The 19,533-nt window shown below is 43.1% G+C and overlaps 1 protein-coding gene across 6 annotated transcripts in view; it reads left to right on the forward strand.

Annotated features, from left to right (window-relative positions):
* Positions 1-19,533, forward strand: part of ASPG (asparaginase) — a 49,591-nt gene that overhangs the window by 1,498 nt on the left and 28,560 nt on the right. For 2 of the 6 annotated variants that reach the window (XR_001466924.2, XM_015287850.2), the window contains exons 2-6: positions 6,882-7,011; positions 11,619-11,730; positions 14,880-15,005; positions 16,480-16,563; positions 17,614-17,740. Coding sequence is in view for 5 of the 6 variants with exons in the window: in XM_015287850.2 (XP_015143336.2) it covers positions 6,882-7,011; positions 11,619-11,730; positions 14,880-15,005; positions 16,480-16,563; positions 17,614-17,740 (579 nt within the window). In the remaining variant the exon portion in view is untranslated. Of the gene's footprint in view, positions 1-1,891; positions 2,492-4,157; positions 4,216-6,881; positions 7,012-11,618; positions 11,731-14,879; positions 15,006-16,479; positions 16,564-17,613; positions 17,741-19,533 lie in introns of those variants that run through there. The other 4 variants (XM_046942593.1, XM_046942594.1, XM_001234723.7 and 1 more) reach the window with 4 other exon arrangements.

The following is a 19,533-nucleotide window of genomic DNA, read 5'->3' on the forward strand; positions in this document are numbered from 1 at the left end:
AGCAGTAGATTAGCAGTGCTTTGGTTTAAGAATTTCTGAGCAAATGACAGCTTCATTTATAGAGCCCAGAAAACAGCCCAGAGAGGAGAAACAGTTATTAGTTTAATTACTTACCCTCTGCTTCATCTTAGTTGTCCCCATCACAGATAAGTGGCAGTACAAGATCTCTTCTTACCTGTGTGGGGGAAGTCTGCAGTGGCGATGTCTTCTGTACTGTTGTTGTGAAGGGTATTTTTGCTTCTCCTGCTGTGCTATTCTGTTAGTCACAGGACGTATATGTAGGAGATAGCTTTGCTGTATTTATACCAGATGGAAGTGTCTGTTTTTACTTTGTGTTCTTTTGACTACTGTATTCACTTGCATTTTTTCAGGCAGAATTATTTTGAGAATTAAATGGTGATCTGTAAAGCAAGTCTGAAGGACTCCTTTAGAGCTATATTTACAAAGACATTATCTACTTTAACTAAAATTCATTTTTCCAGTCCTCATTCAGGTATTTTAAATCCATTGAAACAAACGTCATAGTTGTTGTTGTTGGAATAATTATGAGGTCGTTTTCTCAACAGTTTGACTACGTTATAAAATGAAAGATTTTTGTGCTCACTCTTTACTTGGGCAGACATTGCTCTTAATGTTTTTGCTTTAGGCTCTGGAATTCAAGATATGCAAGATGCGACCCTCTGCAAAATCTCTTGTATGTGGGGAACGGTGGAGTTACAGTGCTAGCCGGAGATTTGCCTCGCTAGTAAATGGTTATACTCTTCTTGTGGAGGTGTATTCACTTGTGCACAGTGTTCTGCACGTAGATGCTTTCCACTACACGAGGCACAGGGACCTTGTGAATATTCGAGATGTGCTTATTGAAGAGCGTTATGCTGAACTAGCAGAAGAGTCGTATGAATCACAAGTACGTATTCATTAAGCTTCTTTGACTCTGCTTATACTGTTCCATTCGGCTCAGACTATCTGAAGTTGTTAGAAGTTGAGCTGAAGCCTTTGAGGCTGTGCAGGATAAGGCTGGGCAAGGTTAATGCTTGAATGGAGCAATATATAATTTCTTACTTCTGTGCATAGTTCGTACTCTGCTGTTAGCCAAAAGCATTGGTGTTTTGAGACCCTTCGAAAGTGATACTTATCTGATTATAATGGAATCTATTGAACACAAAGCATCTTTGCTTAAGATCTGCGTAAGAGGACTGTTACATGAAATTGTAGGAGAATTTGAGAAACACCCAGGCTGTTGTGGTTGTTCTGTGGTTGTTAATCTGTTGTAGCAAGCGTGTTATCAGTGCTGTCCATCATCGTCTTCCTGTGCAAGGCTGGGGTGAAGGACTGTCACAGCAAGCACCTTTGCTGACCATGAGCCTGGATTTCCCCCAGTGCTTTGGGAGGGGCTGAGCAACAGGAGCTGTAACTGCGTGCGGGGAGAACCGCGTGGTCAGGGATTGGCAGGAGATAGCAGTCCCTTGGGGCGAGTGTCCTCAAAGGGACACGATGAAAGAGTTTGTGGGCAGAGAAGTTGAGGCAAGCTTGATTTAACTGAGAGATCTATCTGGCTGTGTATCCTTCTGCTGCGCTGCTTGTTCCGCTGCTCTTATCTTACTACAGGCCGACCGTTCCACCGCAACCCCGGTGAGGGGGAGGTGCAGCCCTCCCCCGCCCGTTCCCCGCACCGCTGCCCGCGCTCCTCCATCCAGCGGCACCAACGGGGCCGTGCCGTACCCCGCCTCCTTGGTTCCCGCCCTCGCTCCCCGCAGCCCGGCGAGCTCCGGAGGCGGTGCCGCTTCTCCCCGCCTCTCCGGGCCCCACCCCGCTGCCTGCCCGGCCGGCGGGGGCGGGACGGAGGCGGCCCCCGGGCCGCCCTTTAACTCCCCTTCTCGCCGGAGGTAGCGGTTCTTCGGGGCCGGGATGGAGGCGGCGGTGATGCGGTGCTCTCTGGGCAGAGCCCTGTGCGGCACCCACCGCGAGGATCTCCCGGGCTGTAAGGCCGTCAGCGAGGCGCGGGTGTTGGTCATCAACACGGGCGGCACCATCGGCATGGTGCAGGACGATAAGGGTGAGGGGCGCCGGGGACGCGGTGCGGGGCGAGCCGGGCTGCGGCGGTGGGGGGCAGCGTTCTGCGGGCGGAGGGGAAGGAGGCCGCTCTGTGCGCCAACTACAAGCCGGCCTTTAGCCGGCACCAAAACGGGGTCCTTTTCCCTCAAATCCCGCGTCCGTGCCGGTGGGAGCGCATCCTTCTGAGCAGCGGCCCCTGGGCTGGAGGCGGCAGGGCAGAGGACAACGTGTTTCCTGGAGCGCCGCTCCTTTCTCTCCACGCTCGCGCGCTGAAAACGAAACCGGCTTCGTTCTGCGGCTCACGCTGCGCTTTTCTCAGCCCCAAAAGAATCACCCCGGGCTCCGTGGCACGCAGGGTGATGTCGGGTTGGGGGTGTGGGGGGAACGGGAGCAGTTCGGTTTCGATGAAAGTTCACTTTTCTTCTTTCTTTACATGGTAAGCAGTGGAGCGTGCCAGGGTGGCTGAAGTCTGTGAGCTTCTAACTATACAATTAGGGTGCTCCTGTCACCTACTGCGGGGTTTCACGGTTGAAATAACATCTCGGGTATACGTTTGTAGGTTTCAGGCACCTGGGGCTTCGCCTCCGAGCTTTCTCCACTAGATTTGTTTCCTTCCTTCTTAGGCAATTGCTGTTCCTTGTTGCTGTAGGGCACGTACTTCACAGCATCGTACTTTGTTCCTTATGGCTGTCGTCGCTGTGTTTCACCTGCAGAATGAGCCTGAGGTGTGACGGCTGCGAGAGGAGTCCGTGTTTCGAGTGACACTTGGTCACTTTCCCCTATTTGCATTGCTGCTAACATCATTTCCTATTTCTGCTGTCTCAGTTTCCCAAACACCTTAAAAGTCTCTATTCTTTTATACATGAACTCTGTAGCCTCTTTGGGTCTTGCGTGCTTTATTTCTGTTGCCTGCCGTGTGTCAATCATTACGGCATAGGCAAACAATCTGACAGTTCTGATCCAGTGCCACCAACGTGCTGCATCCTGGTGAGGGCTCCTCCTGCTTCTGGTGCACAGATCCAGCAGCAGAGCAGCTGCGGTGCCTCTTTAAGGATAGTTGGCAGTTCACAGTGTTTAGACTGGAGCTGGTGAAAGGGCATGGGAAAGGTAGCGTGCTAAAGAGGTAAAAACAACAACAACAACAATCAAACAACAACAAAAATCCACCTCAAAATGCTCGTTTCTTTTATTAATGAGTAGCTGGAAAACACCTGTTTGGAACCATAGCTCAAGCTGTGTTTTATTTCAAGCAAAATAAACAGCAGTGGGTTCCTTGGGCAGCATGAAACCTTTTACAGCAGCAATGGAAGGGTGCAAGCAAAGCTCCTACCTAATTTCCGTCTAGGCTGACAAGCTTTTTTTATGGCCTTTCCTCTTACTAGAAAAGACGGTATCATTTGTAAATGCTGACAATTTGGTAGGAGCTTACTCCCTGCAGGACACATCAGGCCTATGCAGAACTGCCCCCATGTGCAGTGCTGGTTACAGTAATGTTCCCTGGGCTCGTTGTGCACATATGGACGATTGTTGATTGCTGCCTGGTCTGATGGTAAACCTGCTGCAGGTGCTTTGCAGTTCATCTGTGCTCATGTGGCAACCCCAGTGCCTCTCAGGCCTTTTGAACTCCCTGTGGCCCTGGAGCTTAGCCCTGCGGGAGTCTTTTTCAGAGGATGGGTGGTCATACAGTGAAGTGACAACCAAAGTCACCTGCAGCCTCTCCCAGCATTCCTGCTTTGCATTCAAATAAGCCATCTCAATGCAAGTTTTAAATTTCTTCCCTCCGCTTCCTCCTACTTCATTCCTCCCACCTCTTTTGGCTTATCAGTAGCTCAGTTCAGAAGGATAATCCTGCTGCTCTGTGCAGTGAGGTTGCTGTAACGCTGATCCCCACATCGAGATTGTGCCCTGCTCCTCCTGGATGGTGCTCTCAGGAAGGTCTTTTCCTCAGCCTCGAGCACTGCTCTCTTTCATAGCTTTTACCTCAAAAAGTGAGGAAAGAAATCTTACCTAACAAACACAAGTAGGGCTAAGCTAAATCTCCTCAGAAGGATTACTTGCAATAGTCTTTCTGGGTAACATAGTTAATTTTCTGTCTTTTCTAGGTGTAGTAGACTGCTGAAGGACTGACTGCTGTGGTCCAAATAGGACCCAACTCTTATGGTGGGTTCTTGAGTGTGGAGCCCCCAAGACACAGCTGAATTGGAGTCTTTCAGCTCTCCATTCTCTGCTGCAACACAGGCTATAGGTTAATGAGATTGATAAGTACCTATTGCTATATTTGTTTTAGTACTGGAGTGAAACAAAATCCTTGGGTCCAGGTGAGACAGAATCATCCTTGTTCTCCTCACCGTGTGGTTGGCCAGCTGCAGAGGAACAGGTCAGCAGCTGATGAGGGCTGTTTGGATGAGTTGTGTGGCTTGCCTCTTCTCTGCAGGGGTAAAGCTGCTGCAAATGAGTTTGTCTCGCAGAAGATATTTTCCATGCATAATAAAGTAGAAGTGGTCTTAAAACTGTTGTGCTTGAGTTCCCCTGCGCGGCTCCTTGAAGCAATGGAGCAGAAAACACTGCTAAATGTGGGTGCGTGAAGGGACTGCGTAGGCTGTGAGCCAGATGTCTTTGGTATGTCTGCAGAATGTCTTAAGGTTTGATCACAGTCAAGCAGGCACAGGAAAATCCCATCAGATTTGTGATCCAGAGATGAGAAATGTTCGCTGGGGAGAGATTTAAGAATATTATGGTTCCTCAGCTCTCCTGCTCTTAGAGCAAATAGAAGAAGTGAGCTCTCTAATCCATTGCCAGCATTCAGAGTAAGGTGAACATGGGAAAACCAAAAAACACTGTGATACTGTGTGGAGCTTCAGAGCCAGAATGACTGTATATCCAAGTGCAGTAGTGATTTGTGAGTAAGCCAGGGACATCTTTAATAGGAATAAGCAGGGGTTATAACTGAAGGAACGAAACATCCAAAGCTGGAAGCACGTTAAGTATATTTTGTAAAACAAAATGTTCCGGTAGGAATCCTACCAAAGCCACTCAAATGCTGTTGCCATCCTGCAAGGAGGCTATGAAAAGGCCTGGTATTTCATTTAGGGCAAGCCAGGAAAGAGATTAGGCCATTCTTAAGTATTTTCCATCAGTTTGGAAAGTAAACAGATCCTAAGCAAAGCAGGCTGCGTGCACTTCAGCCAATGCTGCTGCTGTTTCTGCGTATTTTGGTATTTTAAGTATTTTAAAGAACAAACTTGTTTGAAGATGAAATAATAAAAAAGATGTAAGCTTGTGTGAGAATGGTGTTTAGGCAAACGGGAGAGCTGGGAAGTGGGAGAGAATTACTCTAGCTGTCTCTGTTCCTTGGAGGGCAGTTGGACCAGGTGGTGATGATTCTCTGATTATTTAACCTCAAACTATGACTGCCTGGAACTAGCAGAAGTTGAATTATGAGGTTTGAGGATTTCTTCACTGTCAGAGCAGGTGAGGCTGCACAGATCTGGACAGCAGAACCAGTGGAATCTTTGAGTTCAGAAAGAAGTGCCTCTGCTTGAACACTGCAATACAATTTTAGAACTGGAATTGTTGTGATCTAATTGGAGTACTGCTGATCCAGAAACTCCTCATGTGCTACTGTCAATTAAAGATACGTGAGTTAATAAAATATGTAATCTTCTACTTTGCTAAATTCAGATCATAAATGAACCTCCCTCTTCCTCCCAGCTCATTTCAGCAGCCAGATGCAAAGACCACCTTCATCCTCTGTCTATCAGAGCAGCTGCAGGCTGAGATCACAGTGGAACTCAGCTCTGTCAAACCAAATGTAACATTAAACGTTGAAGGTGCCTTTTTATCTAGCAGAGAGCATTTGGATTCCCTCTGAAATACCTGGTTGCCCCTAGAATGCCTGCAGGTCCAGCACGCCCTACATGGGCTTGGGCTGGTGTAGGCCTCAGCCATCTTCAGGGCCACTGCCACAAAGAGGAGGACGTCCCGGGCAGGGAGAGGGTGAACAGAGCTTAGGATGCATCCATGCTTTCATAGAATCATTGAAGTTGGAAAAGACCTCTAAGATCATATAATCCTCATGCACCTCCACTGTGTCAGTTAAGGTGTTCAGTCCTCAACCTGCTGGTGGAAAGCGCCTGTTCCAAGGAGGGTGATGGGGAACTCGGTACTTAGGACTCATCTGGGAAGCTGCTATTTCTCTGTCTTTATAATAAACACAGATCTTTTTCCATATCTGCCTATGCTCAATACCTAGTGTGGGATCTGCTTAGGCTTTCCCTTTTATTTTTTTCCCCTTTGTGCAAATGCTGTTGCCACTGACAGTGAGACCTAACGCACAGCTTTTCAACACAGCCGTACCAGCGCCTCGCAGTCTGTGCCAGTACATCTGTAGGATGTAAGCTAAGGAGCTTAGGCAAAAATATCACAGCTTTGTAGTGCGAAACAACGTTCAGTGTTTGGTAAATATCCTGCCACTGACTAGAGGGTAGCTATGGCAAATGTTGAAGAGAATGGTAGCTTTTCGCTATCAGTATTTGCACACAGACAACAATTTAAATAGGTAAAGCATAAATGCTTGATGCGGAGGGGATTTGTAGCCTTATTTCTGCCAAACAAAGGATTTATCTATTTATTTTAAAGCCTGGAAAAGAATAACTGCACGGAGAATTATTGATCACACTGTTTTCACATTCTGAACTGGCAGCAGACTGCTAACTTTTCACGTAGAAGGACAGGCCACAGGCTGTGTAAACTGATTTTGTCCCCCCTTTTGGTGCTACTCGCTCCCTTCCATCCTTCATTTACTTCATTTATTCTTTATTTTTCAGGACTTGCTCCCAAGGCCAATAAGTTAGTAAGCAGCTTGAAGACGATGCCAATGCTGCATGATGATGCCTATGCCCAGGAAACAAAACTGTGCAACCTCCATGAATTTCCAGATGACACATTAGTGCTCCCGTAAGTATTTCTTCCCTGGGGAGAGGGAATTGTGTAGATTTTAAAATAATTGTGTCTGCAAACAATTTATATGGGGATTCTATTATGAAATCAGCAAAAATGCTTATATTGACTTAGAAGGGGGCATGGTAGGGATGGGTTGGTGGTTGGACTAGATGATCTTAGTGGACTCTTCCAACCTTAATGGTTCTGTGATTCCATGATTCTAAAAGGAAGAAGCCTAGCATGCCTGGTACTATGCAGAACGTGAAGTGACATAGAACTGCTTGAAAAATGACTTATACATTTGTCAACAAGCAGATGTTCTGGGCAGCTTAGTCCTATATTTTTTCTGGATTTTGATATTAATGGGCTATTATGTAGGTGTACAGATATTCCCAAATAACTAGGAAAGCTGCAATACAGCTCTGTGTGAATTATCTTCACCATGCCTGATAAAGTAGCATCTAATTAATGCATCCATGAATAGGCCTCGTGCTTTAATTCTGCAGGCCTTCTGTTTTTTTAAAAAAAACCAAAAGCTGATTGTCTTTCCCAAATTTATGCAACTTTATGATAATAGCTGATGGGCTTATAATTAATCTGCATTGCTTCTTGGGCAATGATTAGTAAGCTTTTTGGTTTTATTTAGAGGGCAGTTATGCTAATTTGAGATATTCCACAGCTGTGATGAATGACTGCCCCTGTAAACATGTTAACTTGGCACAAAGGATGATTTTACAATCACTCAAGAATAAATGGGACTGTTGCTGTTTTGTTATAAGAGTGCAAGTGGATATTCCTTACACTTTATGGAGAAAATCAGAGCATGAAAACAAATTTAAGATTTATTAATTTCTTTCAATTTTGTACTGAGGTCTCTGTGCTAACAGTAACTTCTTAGAAGGCAGGCAGCAGGAAGATGAATGAAGGGAAAGTCATGAACTCCCAGCAGATCAATATGGGTGTGAATATACAATTTATGTTAAATCCAATGGCTACACCAAGAAAATTTGAGGTTTGTTATAGTGCTGTTATAACTGAATAACTTTGAAATACTTTAGGGGATTTAAAATGTAACTGCACTGATAAGCACATTGGACTCCTAAATACACTTCTTTTGGTATACATTTTCCACGAAGAGCAGAAAACCTTGAAACAGTCATTCAGATCAAGAACTGAAGTTTAAAAACCAGTCCTGACCTCTTTTTTCTGGCACTGCTGCGTGCCATTTGTGGAGGTCAGTCGTGGCAATCTGCCACTTTCTCTTTTGTGGTAGCTGAGTGATATTTTAACTAGGCAGTTGGGAAATAATGCAGCTTTCTGCAGGAAGAAAATGGGAGTATTTTGTGAACTCTGTGCAACTGTGTTGTAACTGTGACGTAATGAGCAAAGATACCATCCAGTCATCATCTTTCTTGGAGAGAGGGGTCAAAAGCAGTAGGCTAGGCTGGTCTTGGTCTTGGTATGCTGTGTGTTGTTTAAGCAGCACTTCCTTGAGAAGCTCTTTTCACAAGTCTTCCACTGACTTCCGAAGTTGCTCTTAGGCAGCACGTATAAATGTGATGGCCAATAAAGCAGTCTTTCATCTGATAACTTAGTCAGTTGTTTTTGAATGATAACCCCATGTTGATTGAATGCTTTCTTTACTGTAAGCAACTCTCACACAGGCTTCACATGGGGAGTGTTTGCTCAGATTTTGTTAGGTGATGAGTTTTTTATTGCGTATTTTATATTGTTATAAGCAAGAATAGCAAGTGGGAGGGAAAAAAAAGCACTTGCAAATGCTAAGGGAAGGCAATGAACTCTGCAAAAAGCACATTCTTTCAGAAACTTTATTTTACACACCCATATGTTGTGGAGTATTATGGCCTTCTGTATAGCCTTTGACTGTCTTACACTCATAGGAAATAAATGTAGAAGCATCTGTCACAGTTAGAGAAAACTCTGCATTGTCCTCAGGTAGTGGAATAACACTGAGAATGCTCTGAAGGTGATGCTGTTGGCCATGCTCCTGGATGGCTTTGCTTGGAAGGGAAAGTAGAAAGGTTTGAGCTGGCCTTCTAGTAGTCCTGATATATTAGCTGCTTGTTTGCCCTCACATTGCTAAATACAGACATATTCTGACTGTTAAGTATCTCAGGGTTTATTAAATGTTTTTTTTTTTCCTTGTCATTTTAACCTTGTAGCAGACAGTATGTCTGTAAGTTAGTTTTAGTGACATGAGTTGTGGTCTTTCTCACTCCTAGTTTGAAAATTTCCTTTAAAATGGTAACATAAGAATGTGTGAAAATGGTGGATATTCTCTTCTTTTCCAAGCTTCAAGAAGGTAGCAGAAAATAGTTGTAGTGGAGTTCCTTTTTTACTCCAAACCTTAACTAGAAAAGCTCGGTTTATATGCAGTTGGCTATACTGGTGGGTTAAAGAAGGTGGAGAAAAGGGAAATTTTGTGGGGGTAAAACATGCTCTGCTCATAGCCCAAGTAGCTGGCAATTCAAAGCTCTTGGAAGAGTCAGATTTCAGATTAAGAAAGGGAGATGGATGGTCTTTGGAGGTGGGGAGAGCAGACAGCTGTAACAATCCCACTGGGATTACACAGCCATTTTCTCCTTTGACATTGAAAATTCCCCTTTAAATTTGGAATTCTGCACTTCTATAAGATACTCAAGTGTCTAGACAGTTCTTTATCTTTGGTCTTCTGCTGGGCTTCATGCTATGTGATGTTTGAAAGCATTGCATTCCTCAGCCCCACATGTACTTGACTTTTTGACATACTTGCATAGTTGCTTTGTCTCATCTGCACTGTACTGAGAGAAGTCTCTTCTGAGTTATCAAGGTTGCAGTTGTGCAGTAGCCAATGACTGATTACCAGTGGAGCCACCGTTTCCAACCATGCCAGTATTTTAAGATCTTCGATACTATTTCATGCTTAAAGTTCACATCGTTCATGAGATGTGAATTTCATGAGATTGTGCTGGGGCCTGTCCTGTTTAATATCTTTATTGATGACCTGGATGAGGGCATTGAGTGCACCCTCAGTAAGTTTGCAGATGACACCAAGCTGGCTGGAAGTGCTGATCTGCCTGAGGGTAGCGAGGCCCTACAGAGGGATCTGGATAGACTGGATAGCTGGGCTGAAGCCAATGGGATGGGATTCAACAAGACCAAATGCCGGGTCCTGCACCGTGGCCACAATAACCCCAGGCAACGCTACAGGCTTGGGGCAGAGTGGCTGGAAGACTGTGTAGAGGAAATGGACCTGGGGGTGTTGATTGACGCTAGACTGAACATGAGTCAGCAGTGTGCCCAGGTGGCCAAGAGGGCCAATGGCATCCTGGCTTGTATCAGAAATAGTGTGGCCAGCAGGAATAGAGAAGTAATTATCCCCCTGTACTCAGCACTGGTGAGGCCGCACTTTGAGTACTGTGTCCAGTTTTGGGCCCCTCTCTGTAAGAAAGACATCGAGGCCCTGGAGCGTGTCCAGAGAAGGGCAACAAAGCTGGCGTGGGGTCTGGAGCACAGGCCTTATGAAGAGCTGCTGAAGGAGCTGGGATTGTTCAGTCTAGGGAAGAGGAGGCTCAGGGGAGACCTTATTGCTCTCTATAACTACCTGAAGGGAGGTTGTACTGAGCTGGGGGTCAGCCTCTTCTCTTGTGTAACCAGTGATAGGACTAGAGGGAACAGCTGCAAGCTGTGCCAGAGAAGGTTCAGGCTGGACGTTAGGAAATACTACTTCTCTGAAAGGGTGGTCGGGCACTGGAATGGGCTGCCCAGAGAGGTGGTGGAGTCATGGACGCTGGTGGTGTTCAAAGAGTGGATGTTGTGTTGAGGGACATGGTTTAGTGAGAACTGTTGGTATAGGGTGAATGAATGGTTGGACTGGATGATCCTGTGGGTCTTTTCCAACCTTAGCGATTCTATGATTCTATGAGAGATGTCTGATACCAATTCAAAAAAGAGATGTTAACTGCAAGATGTTAACAGGCCTGGTAGGCTAGGACTGAGGCTTTAGGAAGGTAGCCTAACACTAGGAAATTGTGGGTCATTTGGCAACAGTTTACTTTCAGGTATTGGCTAAAAAAGGAAATATTTTCTGAAATCTGAGGTCAGAGAAACCAAGGAAAGTAAACTTTCTAAAAGCTATAAAAATAAAGACCAGTCCTACAGCTCTGAAGAGAAGACTCCCTTCGTTGCAAGGAATTTGTAGTTATCAAAGTATTAAACAGTGGTTGAAACTCATCTGTGGACTCTCTGTGTATCTTGGGAGCTTTACAGATTCCTCTCAGTGGCTTACAAAGCATTTTTTAAACCTTAAGGCTACATATGAACTTACGGTAGAACTCAATTCCAAACTTAAACAAAGTGACTCTGCATTATTCTTACCTGCCTTTGTTTTTGCCAACTTCTCCCCGCCTCCCAAATTCTAAGTTTAGTAAATTGAAGTGTTTGTGCTTTAAACCACATCAAATCATGAGCTTCTGAACTTGGAACTTAACATTTCAAACTTAAGACCATTCCTTTGGCTATAGACTTGCAGATACAGCAGGAGATACTGCTTTAGTGAAAAAAATCAGAGGTGATGAGCTGCTGTTAGCTTTAATAGTGATTTTTTTTTTCCCTCTTTTTAGTGTCTCTAAGCAAAACAAAAGAATTTTCTACACAATCCTGGAGCTGTCACCACTACTGGATTCTTCAAACATGACGCCGGAGGACTGGGCCAAAATTGCAAAGAAACTTGAGGTATTGTGGTGTGGGATAAAACCTCAGTTGTTGCTAAAACAAAAATAGCACTGTGTTTAGTATACTTAGCAAGGTATAACAGTGTGGGAGTGCTATAAATAAATTTGTTTATTTAAAGTTTTAGTGCCATCCGTATTTCTTAATTAACTGTAAAGCAACAAGTTCTGTGCTTGCAAAGCTTGTATTTTGAAAAGGCTGCAAACCCATTTGTGACGTAGCTCTTCCAGTGACAAGCCATAATTCTGTAAAATGAAATGAAAAGAAAAATTGCAGCTGTGGTTGAATAAGACATGTAATATATAGATTAATATGTTACAAAATGTTGGCTTAGATTCACTGTTGAAAAGCGTCAAGTAAAATCCTTAGGTGCAGGTAACTTAGCAGAAGGTTGTATGGTTATACAGCATTTGAGTGTTCTGCTAGATTAATGGTTAGCTATCAGCATAGGAGATAATTTCATATGCCTCTCTTACTCAGACACACATTGTCTTGACTCGCTTTGGTTTTGCAACCAGGAGAAAAAAACATTACCAAGGTTGGTTTCCACACACTGGGAAATGACCAAAGCCCTAAATATTTTTGTATATGTAGATGAACTCATTACATCCTTCTCTAGATTAAGAGCATTCCTCTGCTTCTGTTCCCTTTCTTAACTATGTGCTTTTAAGAAAGCAGAAATATGAAACATTTTAAATGCTTCACACCAGGAATTCATATGTAGCTGTTAGCAATAAATAGCCACGGGCCTACAAATACTCTGCTGTTCCACTCCTCCTCACTCTGCAGTGGTGTAAGTCTTTGTGGTGTAAGTCATATTCCACTAAGCTGTACCAATTTTCACTAAGGGTATAGTAATGCTGGGAATGCTACTGAAGATTACATAACAGTCTTTGACCTTTAGATCCTCTATTCCTGAAACCATCAAAGTGAGGAACGTGCTTCTCTTATGGAATGCATCTTGACAGGTCAGAGAAGAGACAGAGAGGGTATGGAACAGGGATGCAGCTGGGAAAAGCCCAGGGCTGAGAGTAGAGTATTTTAAAGAAGGCAATGCTGTGTTGAACAGGAGACAATTTACCTTTCTTCCTTAATGGGACATTCGTTTTTTCACAACTTCTCAAAAAATGTATGCAGAATCCAGCTTCTCTGCATCCAGTACATGTAACCCAAGTGAAAAGTGATGAGAAGGAATGAATTTCTTCAGCTGTCCAGCTTGTGGATAGACACTGCCACGCTGTGTTCATCCTGAGCTCTTCATTGGAGCAGCTGTAACGTGCTGGAGGCTTCTCAGAATGGAACACTATAAGATGTTTCTTTGGGATTTTTATTTAACTAACGGGCTGATCTTTTGTACTGTGAAGCTTAAGACAAGCTGTGTTCTTTATCATTTAATAAGATTCAAGGCTGAAAGTATTAGTGAAGTGTACAGATTGAAATAGAGAGGACAAGTGGCTATTTCTGTGATTTTAGCCCTTGGAATTCACTTATGTTGTTTCAGCATTGATGAATACAGCAGCACACTTTATGCATCCCAGTTTCTGGCCTACAGAAAAATCTTGGATTTGGTGGATTAGGAGCTGACCATATTATCAGGGATGCCAAGCGTGTGTGCCCAATGTAACATAAGAAGTCTACTTCAAAAGAAATCTGATTTAATTCTGTGGAAAATAAAAAATTCCCACTGGCACTTCTTGTATTTGCTCAGACTGCTATAAAATCATGTCCATGTAAACCAAATTACATTAGAGACATCAGTTTCTCTGACTGAAATGTTTACTACGTGCATCACTCTTAAAACAGAGGAAACAATTCCTTTGTCCTCTGAAAGCCAGCTGATGATTTTATTCCATCAGGACAAGGAGCAATTTGTGGCTTTGTATTAAAAACTTTCTGTGTAGAGTTGTATGTAGATTGCATCACAGAATCACAGAACTGTGTAGGGGCTGGAAGGGACCTCAGGAGATCATCCATTCCAACCCTCTGCTAAAGGAATTCCCTACGGTAGGTTGGGCAGGAAGGTATCCAGATGGACTCTGAGTATCTCCAGAGAAGGAGGCTCCACCACCTCTCTGGGCAACCTGTTCCAGTGCTCCGTCACCTCCACAGAAAAGTAGTTTTTCTCATGTTCATGTGAAACTTCCGTGTTTCAGCTTGAGCCCGTTGCTCCTTGTCCTGTCACTGGGCACCACCCAGAAGAGCCTGGCCCCATCCGCTTGACTGCCATCCATTATTTATAAGCATTGATAAGATCCCCTCTGAGCCTTCTCCAGGCTGAACAGTCCCAGGTCTCCCAGCCTGCCCTCACAAGGGAGCTGCTCCAGACCCCAGTCACCTTTATGGCCCCCTGCTGGACTCCCTCTACAAGTTCCCTGTCTTCCTGCAACTGAGGAGCCCAGCAGTCCCACAGTACTCCAGGTGTGGCCTCACCAGGCCAGAGCAGAGGGGCAGATCACCTCCCTCACCGTGCTGGCCGCATTCTTTTTAATGCATTCCGACTTCATAAAGTCATTATAAAATTCTCTTTTGCATCTGTTAGTGCCTGGTATCCTAAGGCAAGCACGAGCACCTTACCTACAAACAATAAGAGCCTCTTCAGCTCTTGAGCTGCAGGAGTGCGGTACTGCTTGAGAAGTGATGACTTCTAAACAGAAGAGGGCACTCTTACACTGGCAATCTGCCTGGCTGCCATCCGGATTAAACGGCCTGTTTTTTTTTTCCTATATGTTCATCATGATAGCCTCGGTTTGCCTCTTCTGTTCCTGTAAATGATGTAATCCCCTCAGTGAAAGCAGCAACAAGAAATCAGACCATGCGACTGATTTGCATATGTTAACATTCCTGTTTCGAGCCATTGCTAAGCTCTTCTTAATTAGCAGTCTTCTGGTTTAAAAATGCTGCATTAATATGTATACATAGAAAAATCTCTTTGACTGTTCCTTAATTAGAATTACTAGCTGTAGTGTTTATTGTCCTATTAACCCTTAATTATGTTTAAACTGAAAATGTGGATACTTGAGGAAGAATTACCCGTGTAGTACCCTTTAAAGTATTACACTGCTGCTTCCATCAGTGAAAGTCATGCAGTCCATCCGTCGCTTTGATGCCAATGCATTGTTCTAACAGCATGAAAAATGCCTCTCTGTCTCCAGGAGCACTATGAAAAGTATGATGGCTTTGTGATCCTCCATGGCACCGACACAATGGCATACACAGCTTCAGCCTTATCCTTCATGTGTGAGAACCTGGGTAAAACTGTTGTTCTGACGGGATCGCAGGTAATGGGCTTTATTTGAAATAAAACTTCATTTTCTGTTTTTGCATGCAGAGCTGCGTCAAATCTTGACCATCGTTATGGCTTTTAGTAGTGCAGGACAGGCCTCTCACCAAGGTGAATGCTCACAGTGCTGATAGAAATCAGTGAGAATTGACAGGCTTACCAGCTGAGGATCTGCCCCATAATTTTATCATTAGTGACTTTACAACTCCGTACCACATCAGACCAGTAGTTCATTATGGTCGGAGCCAGATGCTTCAGAGAAAGATATAAGAGCCTGTCATTGGCCATTGTGTAATAATCTGTTTATATGAGAGGCATCTTTCCAGCCTCAGGTGGCTGCTGGTTGTTAGCTGTCTTTTTTTTGTTGTTGTTGTTTTAAAGCCCTGAAGCTTATTACTTTTTACTTCCCTGTTTCTTAGACCATCTTATGTTACTCATTGTTGCATTATTTCTCGTTTTTTACAATCTCTCAGCATTGTATGCATTTTTTTTATCATTTCTGTTCCACAAAGCATCTCACACTGTCTGTCTTTTCCTCTAAAGACAAGATTTATTAATTTTCATTCTCTTAGCTGGAGATCAGACCTTTGCATATTGTCTGAGGAGGAGGGGTTGTCTTACTAGAATAGCTTGCTTGAGTGTAAAATACAGCTCTAATCACAAAAGAGAGATGAAACATAGCACTGTAAAACCTTTCTTCGACATCTCATAACTTCCCTTTCACATGTGGTCTATTTGAAGTCAAAATACAAAAGTCTAGGAAGGAGTAGGCTACCACTTAGTGTCTTGACATGGAGCAGTCCAGCTGCAGTACATCATATTCAAGGTTTTACTTTTTTATTTTGCTTAATTATTTGGGGAGCTGCCTGGCATTGATCTAGCAACAGAGGATGTGACTTTTTTTGCTGAGAGTTGCTCTGACTCTCTGTTAATAAAGACATAATCTGTAGAGGTGTGGAGGTCATCCCTGTCATTCAGCAGACCAGATTTCTGTTTTTAATCTTGAACGTTTCCGTCAGTAATAACCTGCAGGCTCAGGTGTTGTATACTACTATGAGGAGGGATGGTGCAAGAGAGCTGTTCTGAAGCCATAGAGGCAGTTCTGTATGAACTGAGACTTTTTTTTCTGTACAATCACTTCTCCCATGTTCAGTCACGTAAACTGAGTTTGCTTACTTCATATTCTTGATATTTTTCCTTCTAAAAACAATTGCTTAATCATGCTAGAATCATCTCTACATTATCTTTAAGCACTTAAATTATAGAAGCCGGATAAGCAGAGGGAAACCCCACCTTCTGCTGTAGTTTAAAATAGTTTGGATGAAGAAGGAAACTTTACTTGTCATAAATCATTGTTACATGAATTATTCATGTATCTCTATTGCATAAGTTGGATTCTTTTTTTTTTTTTTCCTCCTGCTGTGTAGGCTTTACGGAAGGGATGGGGTTTAATTTCATTCTCTACTCTTCAGGTGCCCATATATGAGCTGCAGAACGACGGCCGAGCCAACCTTCTGGGGGCACTGCTTTTTGCTGGGCAGTTCGTGATTCCCGAGGTCTGTTTGCATGTGAAGACCATCTCGACAGCTGCTCTTCTCCCTCTAGCTAAGACATATACTTACATACTCAAAATATCTGGTAGGATTTGCACTTGAAAGGGGAAGGAAAAAAAAAAATGATTCCACTGAGGTAACAGCCCCTTGCATGGCAAAGCACACACTGTTTTCTCAGGATTAATGCCTCGTTTTGCCTGTGTGCAATCTATAAAGACTATCTAGTCTGAATTTTAGCTTGCAGCAGACTTGAAATCAGAGATTCCCTTACAAATGTGTGGGTTCTGAAGCATTTCTAAGTCAGTTTTTGAACTGAAAGTTACTTTGAAGTTCTTGAGTTGCGCTAGAACTGATAGCAGTATCTTCTAGCTCTAGTACCTGAAGACTGAAGTGTCAAGGATGATACACATAATAAACATGGAAGCATCTCCATGGTCTCAGCACCCTGCTTTTAAAGATGATGATGCTCTGCAAGCCAAAAATCTGAGAGAAATCTGATCAGGTTGCACCTTATTTCACTTCTGCCATGCTTGCCAGTCCTTACAGGATATCACAGCAAGGCCAAGACCTTCATAACTAACAGCAGCTTCGAGTATCTGTTTTCGTTCAAATTCCAGTTGACTTACTTTAAGGGACTTGAAAAGAAACCTAATATTATTTATATTTTTGGAAGTTATTCTTCATTTTCACTAGGCCTTTTGTTAAGATTTTAGATTCTGAGTTTAGATGTAAGCGTGCACAAATTGTCCGCACTGTTCCTTTCCTCAATCTCTGAAGTGGGCTCAGGTAAATTTGCTGTCTCCTAGACTCTACCTCATAAGAGGATTATGAAACTAGTTAGCTCTTAACCTATTTTCTTCTTAAATTCTTAAACCAACGTGCAACAGATGTGCCAACTCTTTTTGAAAGGGTAGGAGTTGTAAACATCTACTGGCCTCTGAGTAGCTTTAAAGATTTAGAAAACACTTTATAAAGGACAGACTATAGTATTTATCTACTGAATCTTTTAATTACTGGCTTATTCATAGACCTGTTTCTTTACTTGTTTTGCAGGTGTGCCTGTATTTTTATAATAAACTGTACAGGGGAAATAGGGTGACTAAGGTGGATGCTGGGAGTTTCAATGCCTTTTCCTCACCTAACCTGCCTCCACTTGCAAATGCTGAGGTTGATATTACAAGTAAGCAACATCCTCTCTTAAGCCTTGTAATTTATGCCACATGTAATAGAGCTCTAGCCGAAAAGAATCTGTGCCTATGTAGTTGAAATGCTGTTTTTAAACTCAAATATGTTTGAAAGCACTGTATTTTGACTCCACTTTATATGCTCTGAAACTTCAAATATTAGTAGGACTGAGAATTTGTGAACTCAACTCTATTTATCTCTTGAATATAGATGTGAGCTGGACAGACTTTGACTCAAGATCTAGACTAACCAAAGGGAATTTTTCCCTTGTGTCATGAAAATGCTTGCTCTGAAGATAAAAATGAGTGAGGGAGGATTGAAAGAACAAAGAGTTTACCCTCATTAATGACTGCGCTGGGCTCTGAGATCAGGCAAAAGAGTCATTATTGAGTACATGCAGTTTCAACAGATCGTCTGTTTGATGCATGACATTTTGTAAGATGTTTTACTGGATATTTAGGACCTGTCTAAACTGCAAGCACACTGAAAATATGCTTTGTGTGAAGTTTTTTTTTTCTCCTAACTTATGAAGACTCCTTATAATTTGTATGTGTCTGTTTGTAAAGCCATTAACATTCTGGTCTTGGTTCTCAGACATCGGCACTGTTTCTTTGGAGAGGAGAGAAAAGAGACCCATTTGGAGTCCCGCCAAATGAGGGGCTGTCAAAAAACATACTAAAGGACATTTTTCAGAAATAAGTTGGGCTAGCTGCTTTTGGATAGCCTAGATATATTTTAAAAGATAGAGTCTTTGGTGACAGTCTCCATTATTCCCACAAATAAGAAGTAGATGGGGGTTCACTAATTCTTTTGCTAGGAGCTCTAGATTTTGCAGTGTGGTGTTCTGAGTGGTTTATGCTACTAGAGAGAGACATTCTGTCGTTTGGAACAATAAATGTATCCCTTAACCAAATGGATGGGAGTCGCTTAAAAAAGTTCCAGTTCAAAGGACTATGTTTGTAACAGGGCCAGATAACTAAGGGAGCCTGTAAAATACTGTAGTGATCTATAAGACATCTCTCTGGTAGAGAGTTTGCCACTGTTGTTTTACTGTGTTGTGTCAAACACTGAAATGCTGTCAGCTGATTGTATTAGAAAATTGAGGAAAGTCTTTCTTGGGTTTTTATGAAGTGCATCAGATAGGTTATAAATAAAGTCGGTTTACTGACTGATCGATAATGAAATCAGGCTGCAAATCGCATGCCATCTTTCTTTTGGATTTAAATGACCTGTTTTGTGATTCCTTGTCTACGGGAGAAAAATGAAAGTTACTAAGTACTTTGCTTGGCCCATATTTTGTCCCATTATCTTTTCGGTAGGATGCCCCATTGAGGTCAGCGAGGATTTCTGAGTTAAAAACTGATGGTGTGATAGGCTCTATTTTTATTTGTTTCAGTTGATTACCCAGTTAGGGTAGCATCATTTATCCAAGATGACAGTGTCAGAATTGAAGGATTGTTTCATTCTGGAAAACATAGTGTGTAGTATGGGCAATCTACCGGTGCTGCTTTATTTTGTCCAAAGCGATTGTTTGAAACATAGCTGCCTCCCCTGTGTTTGCTCATACAGTCCTAGTATGAAGATTTCACAGACACGAGGAACCACTCAGGGCTTTTAGAAACAAACCAAACAAATCGAGCGTCTTTTAACTCACTGTATTTTTTTCCAGATCGCTTCGTGTAACACCTCTTAATCTTCCTGTAGACTGGGCTGACTCCTGCTGCTTCAGCATTATGTAGAGCAGTCTGACAACGCCAGAAGGAACAGGCCCTGTGCTCCTCCTGGGGC

Source organism: Gallus gallus, chromosome 5 (assembly GCF_016699485.2).
Source record: "Gallus gallus isolate bGalGal1 chromosome 5, bGalGal1.mat.broiler.GRCg7b, whole genome shotgun sequence".
Lineage (NCBI taxonomy): Eukaryota > Metazoa > Chordata > Aves > Galliformes > Phasianidae > Gallus > Gallus gallus.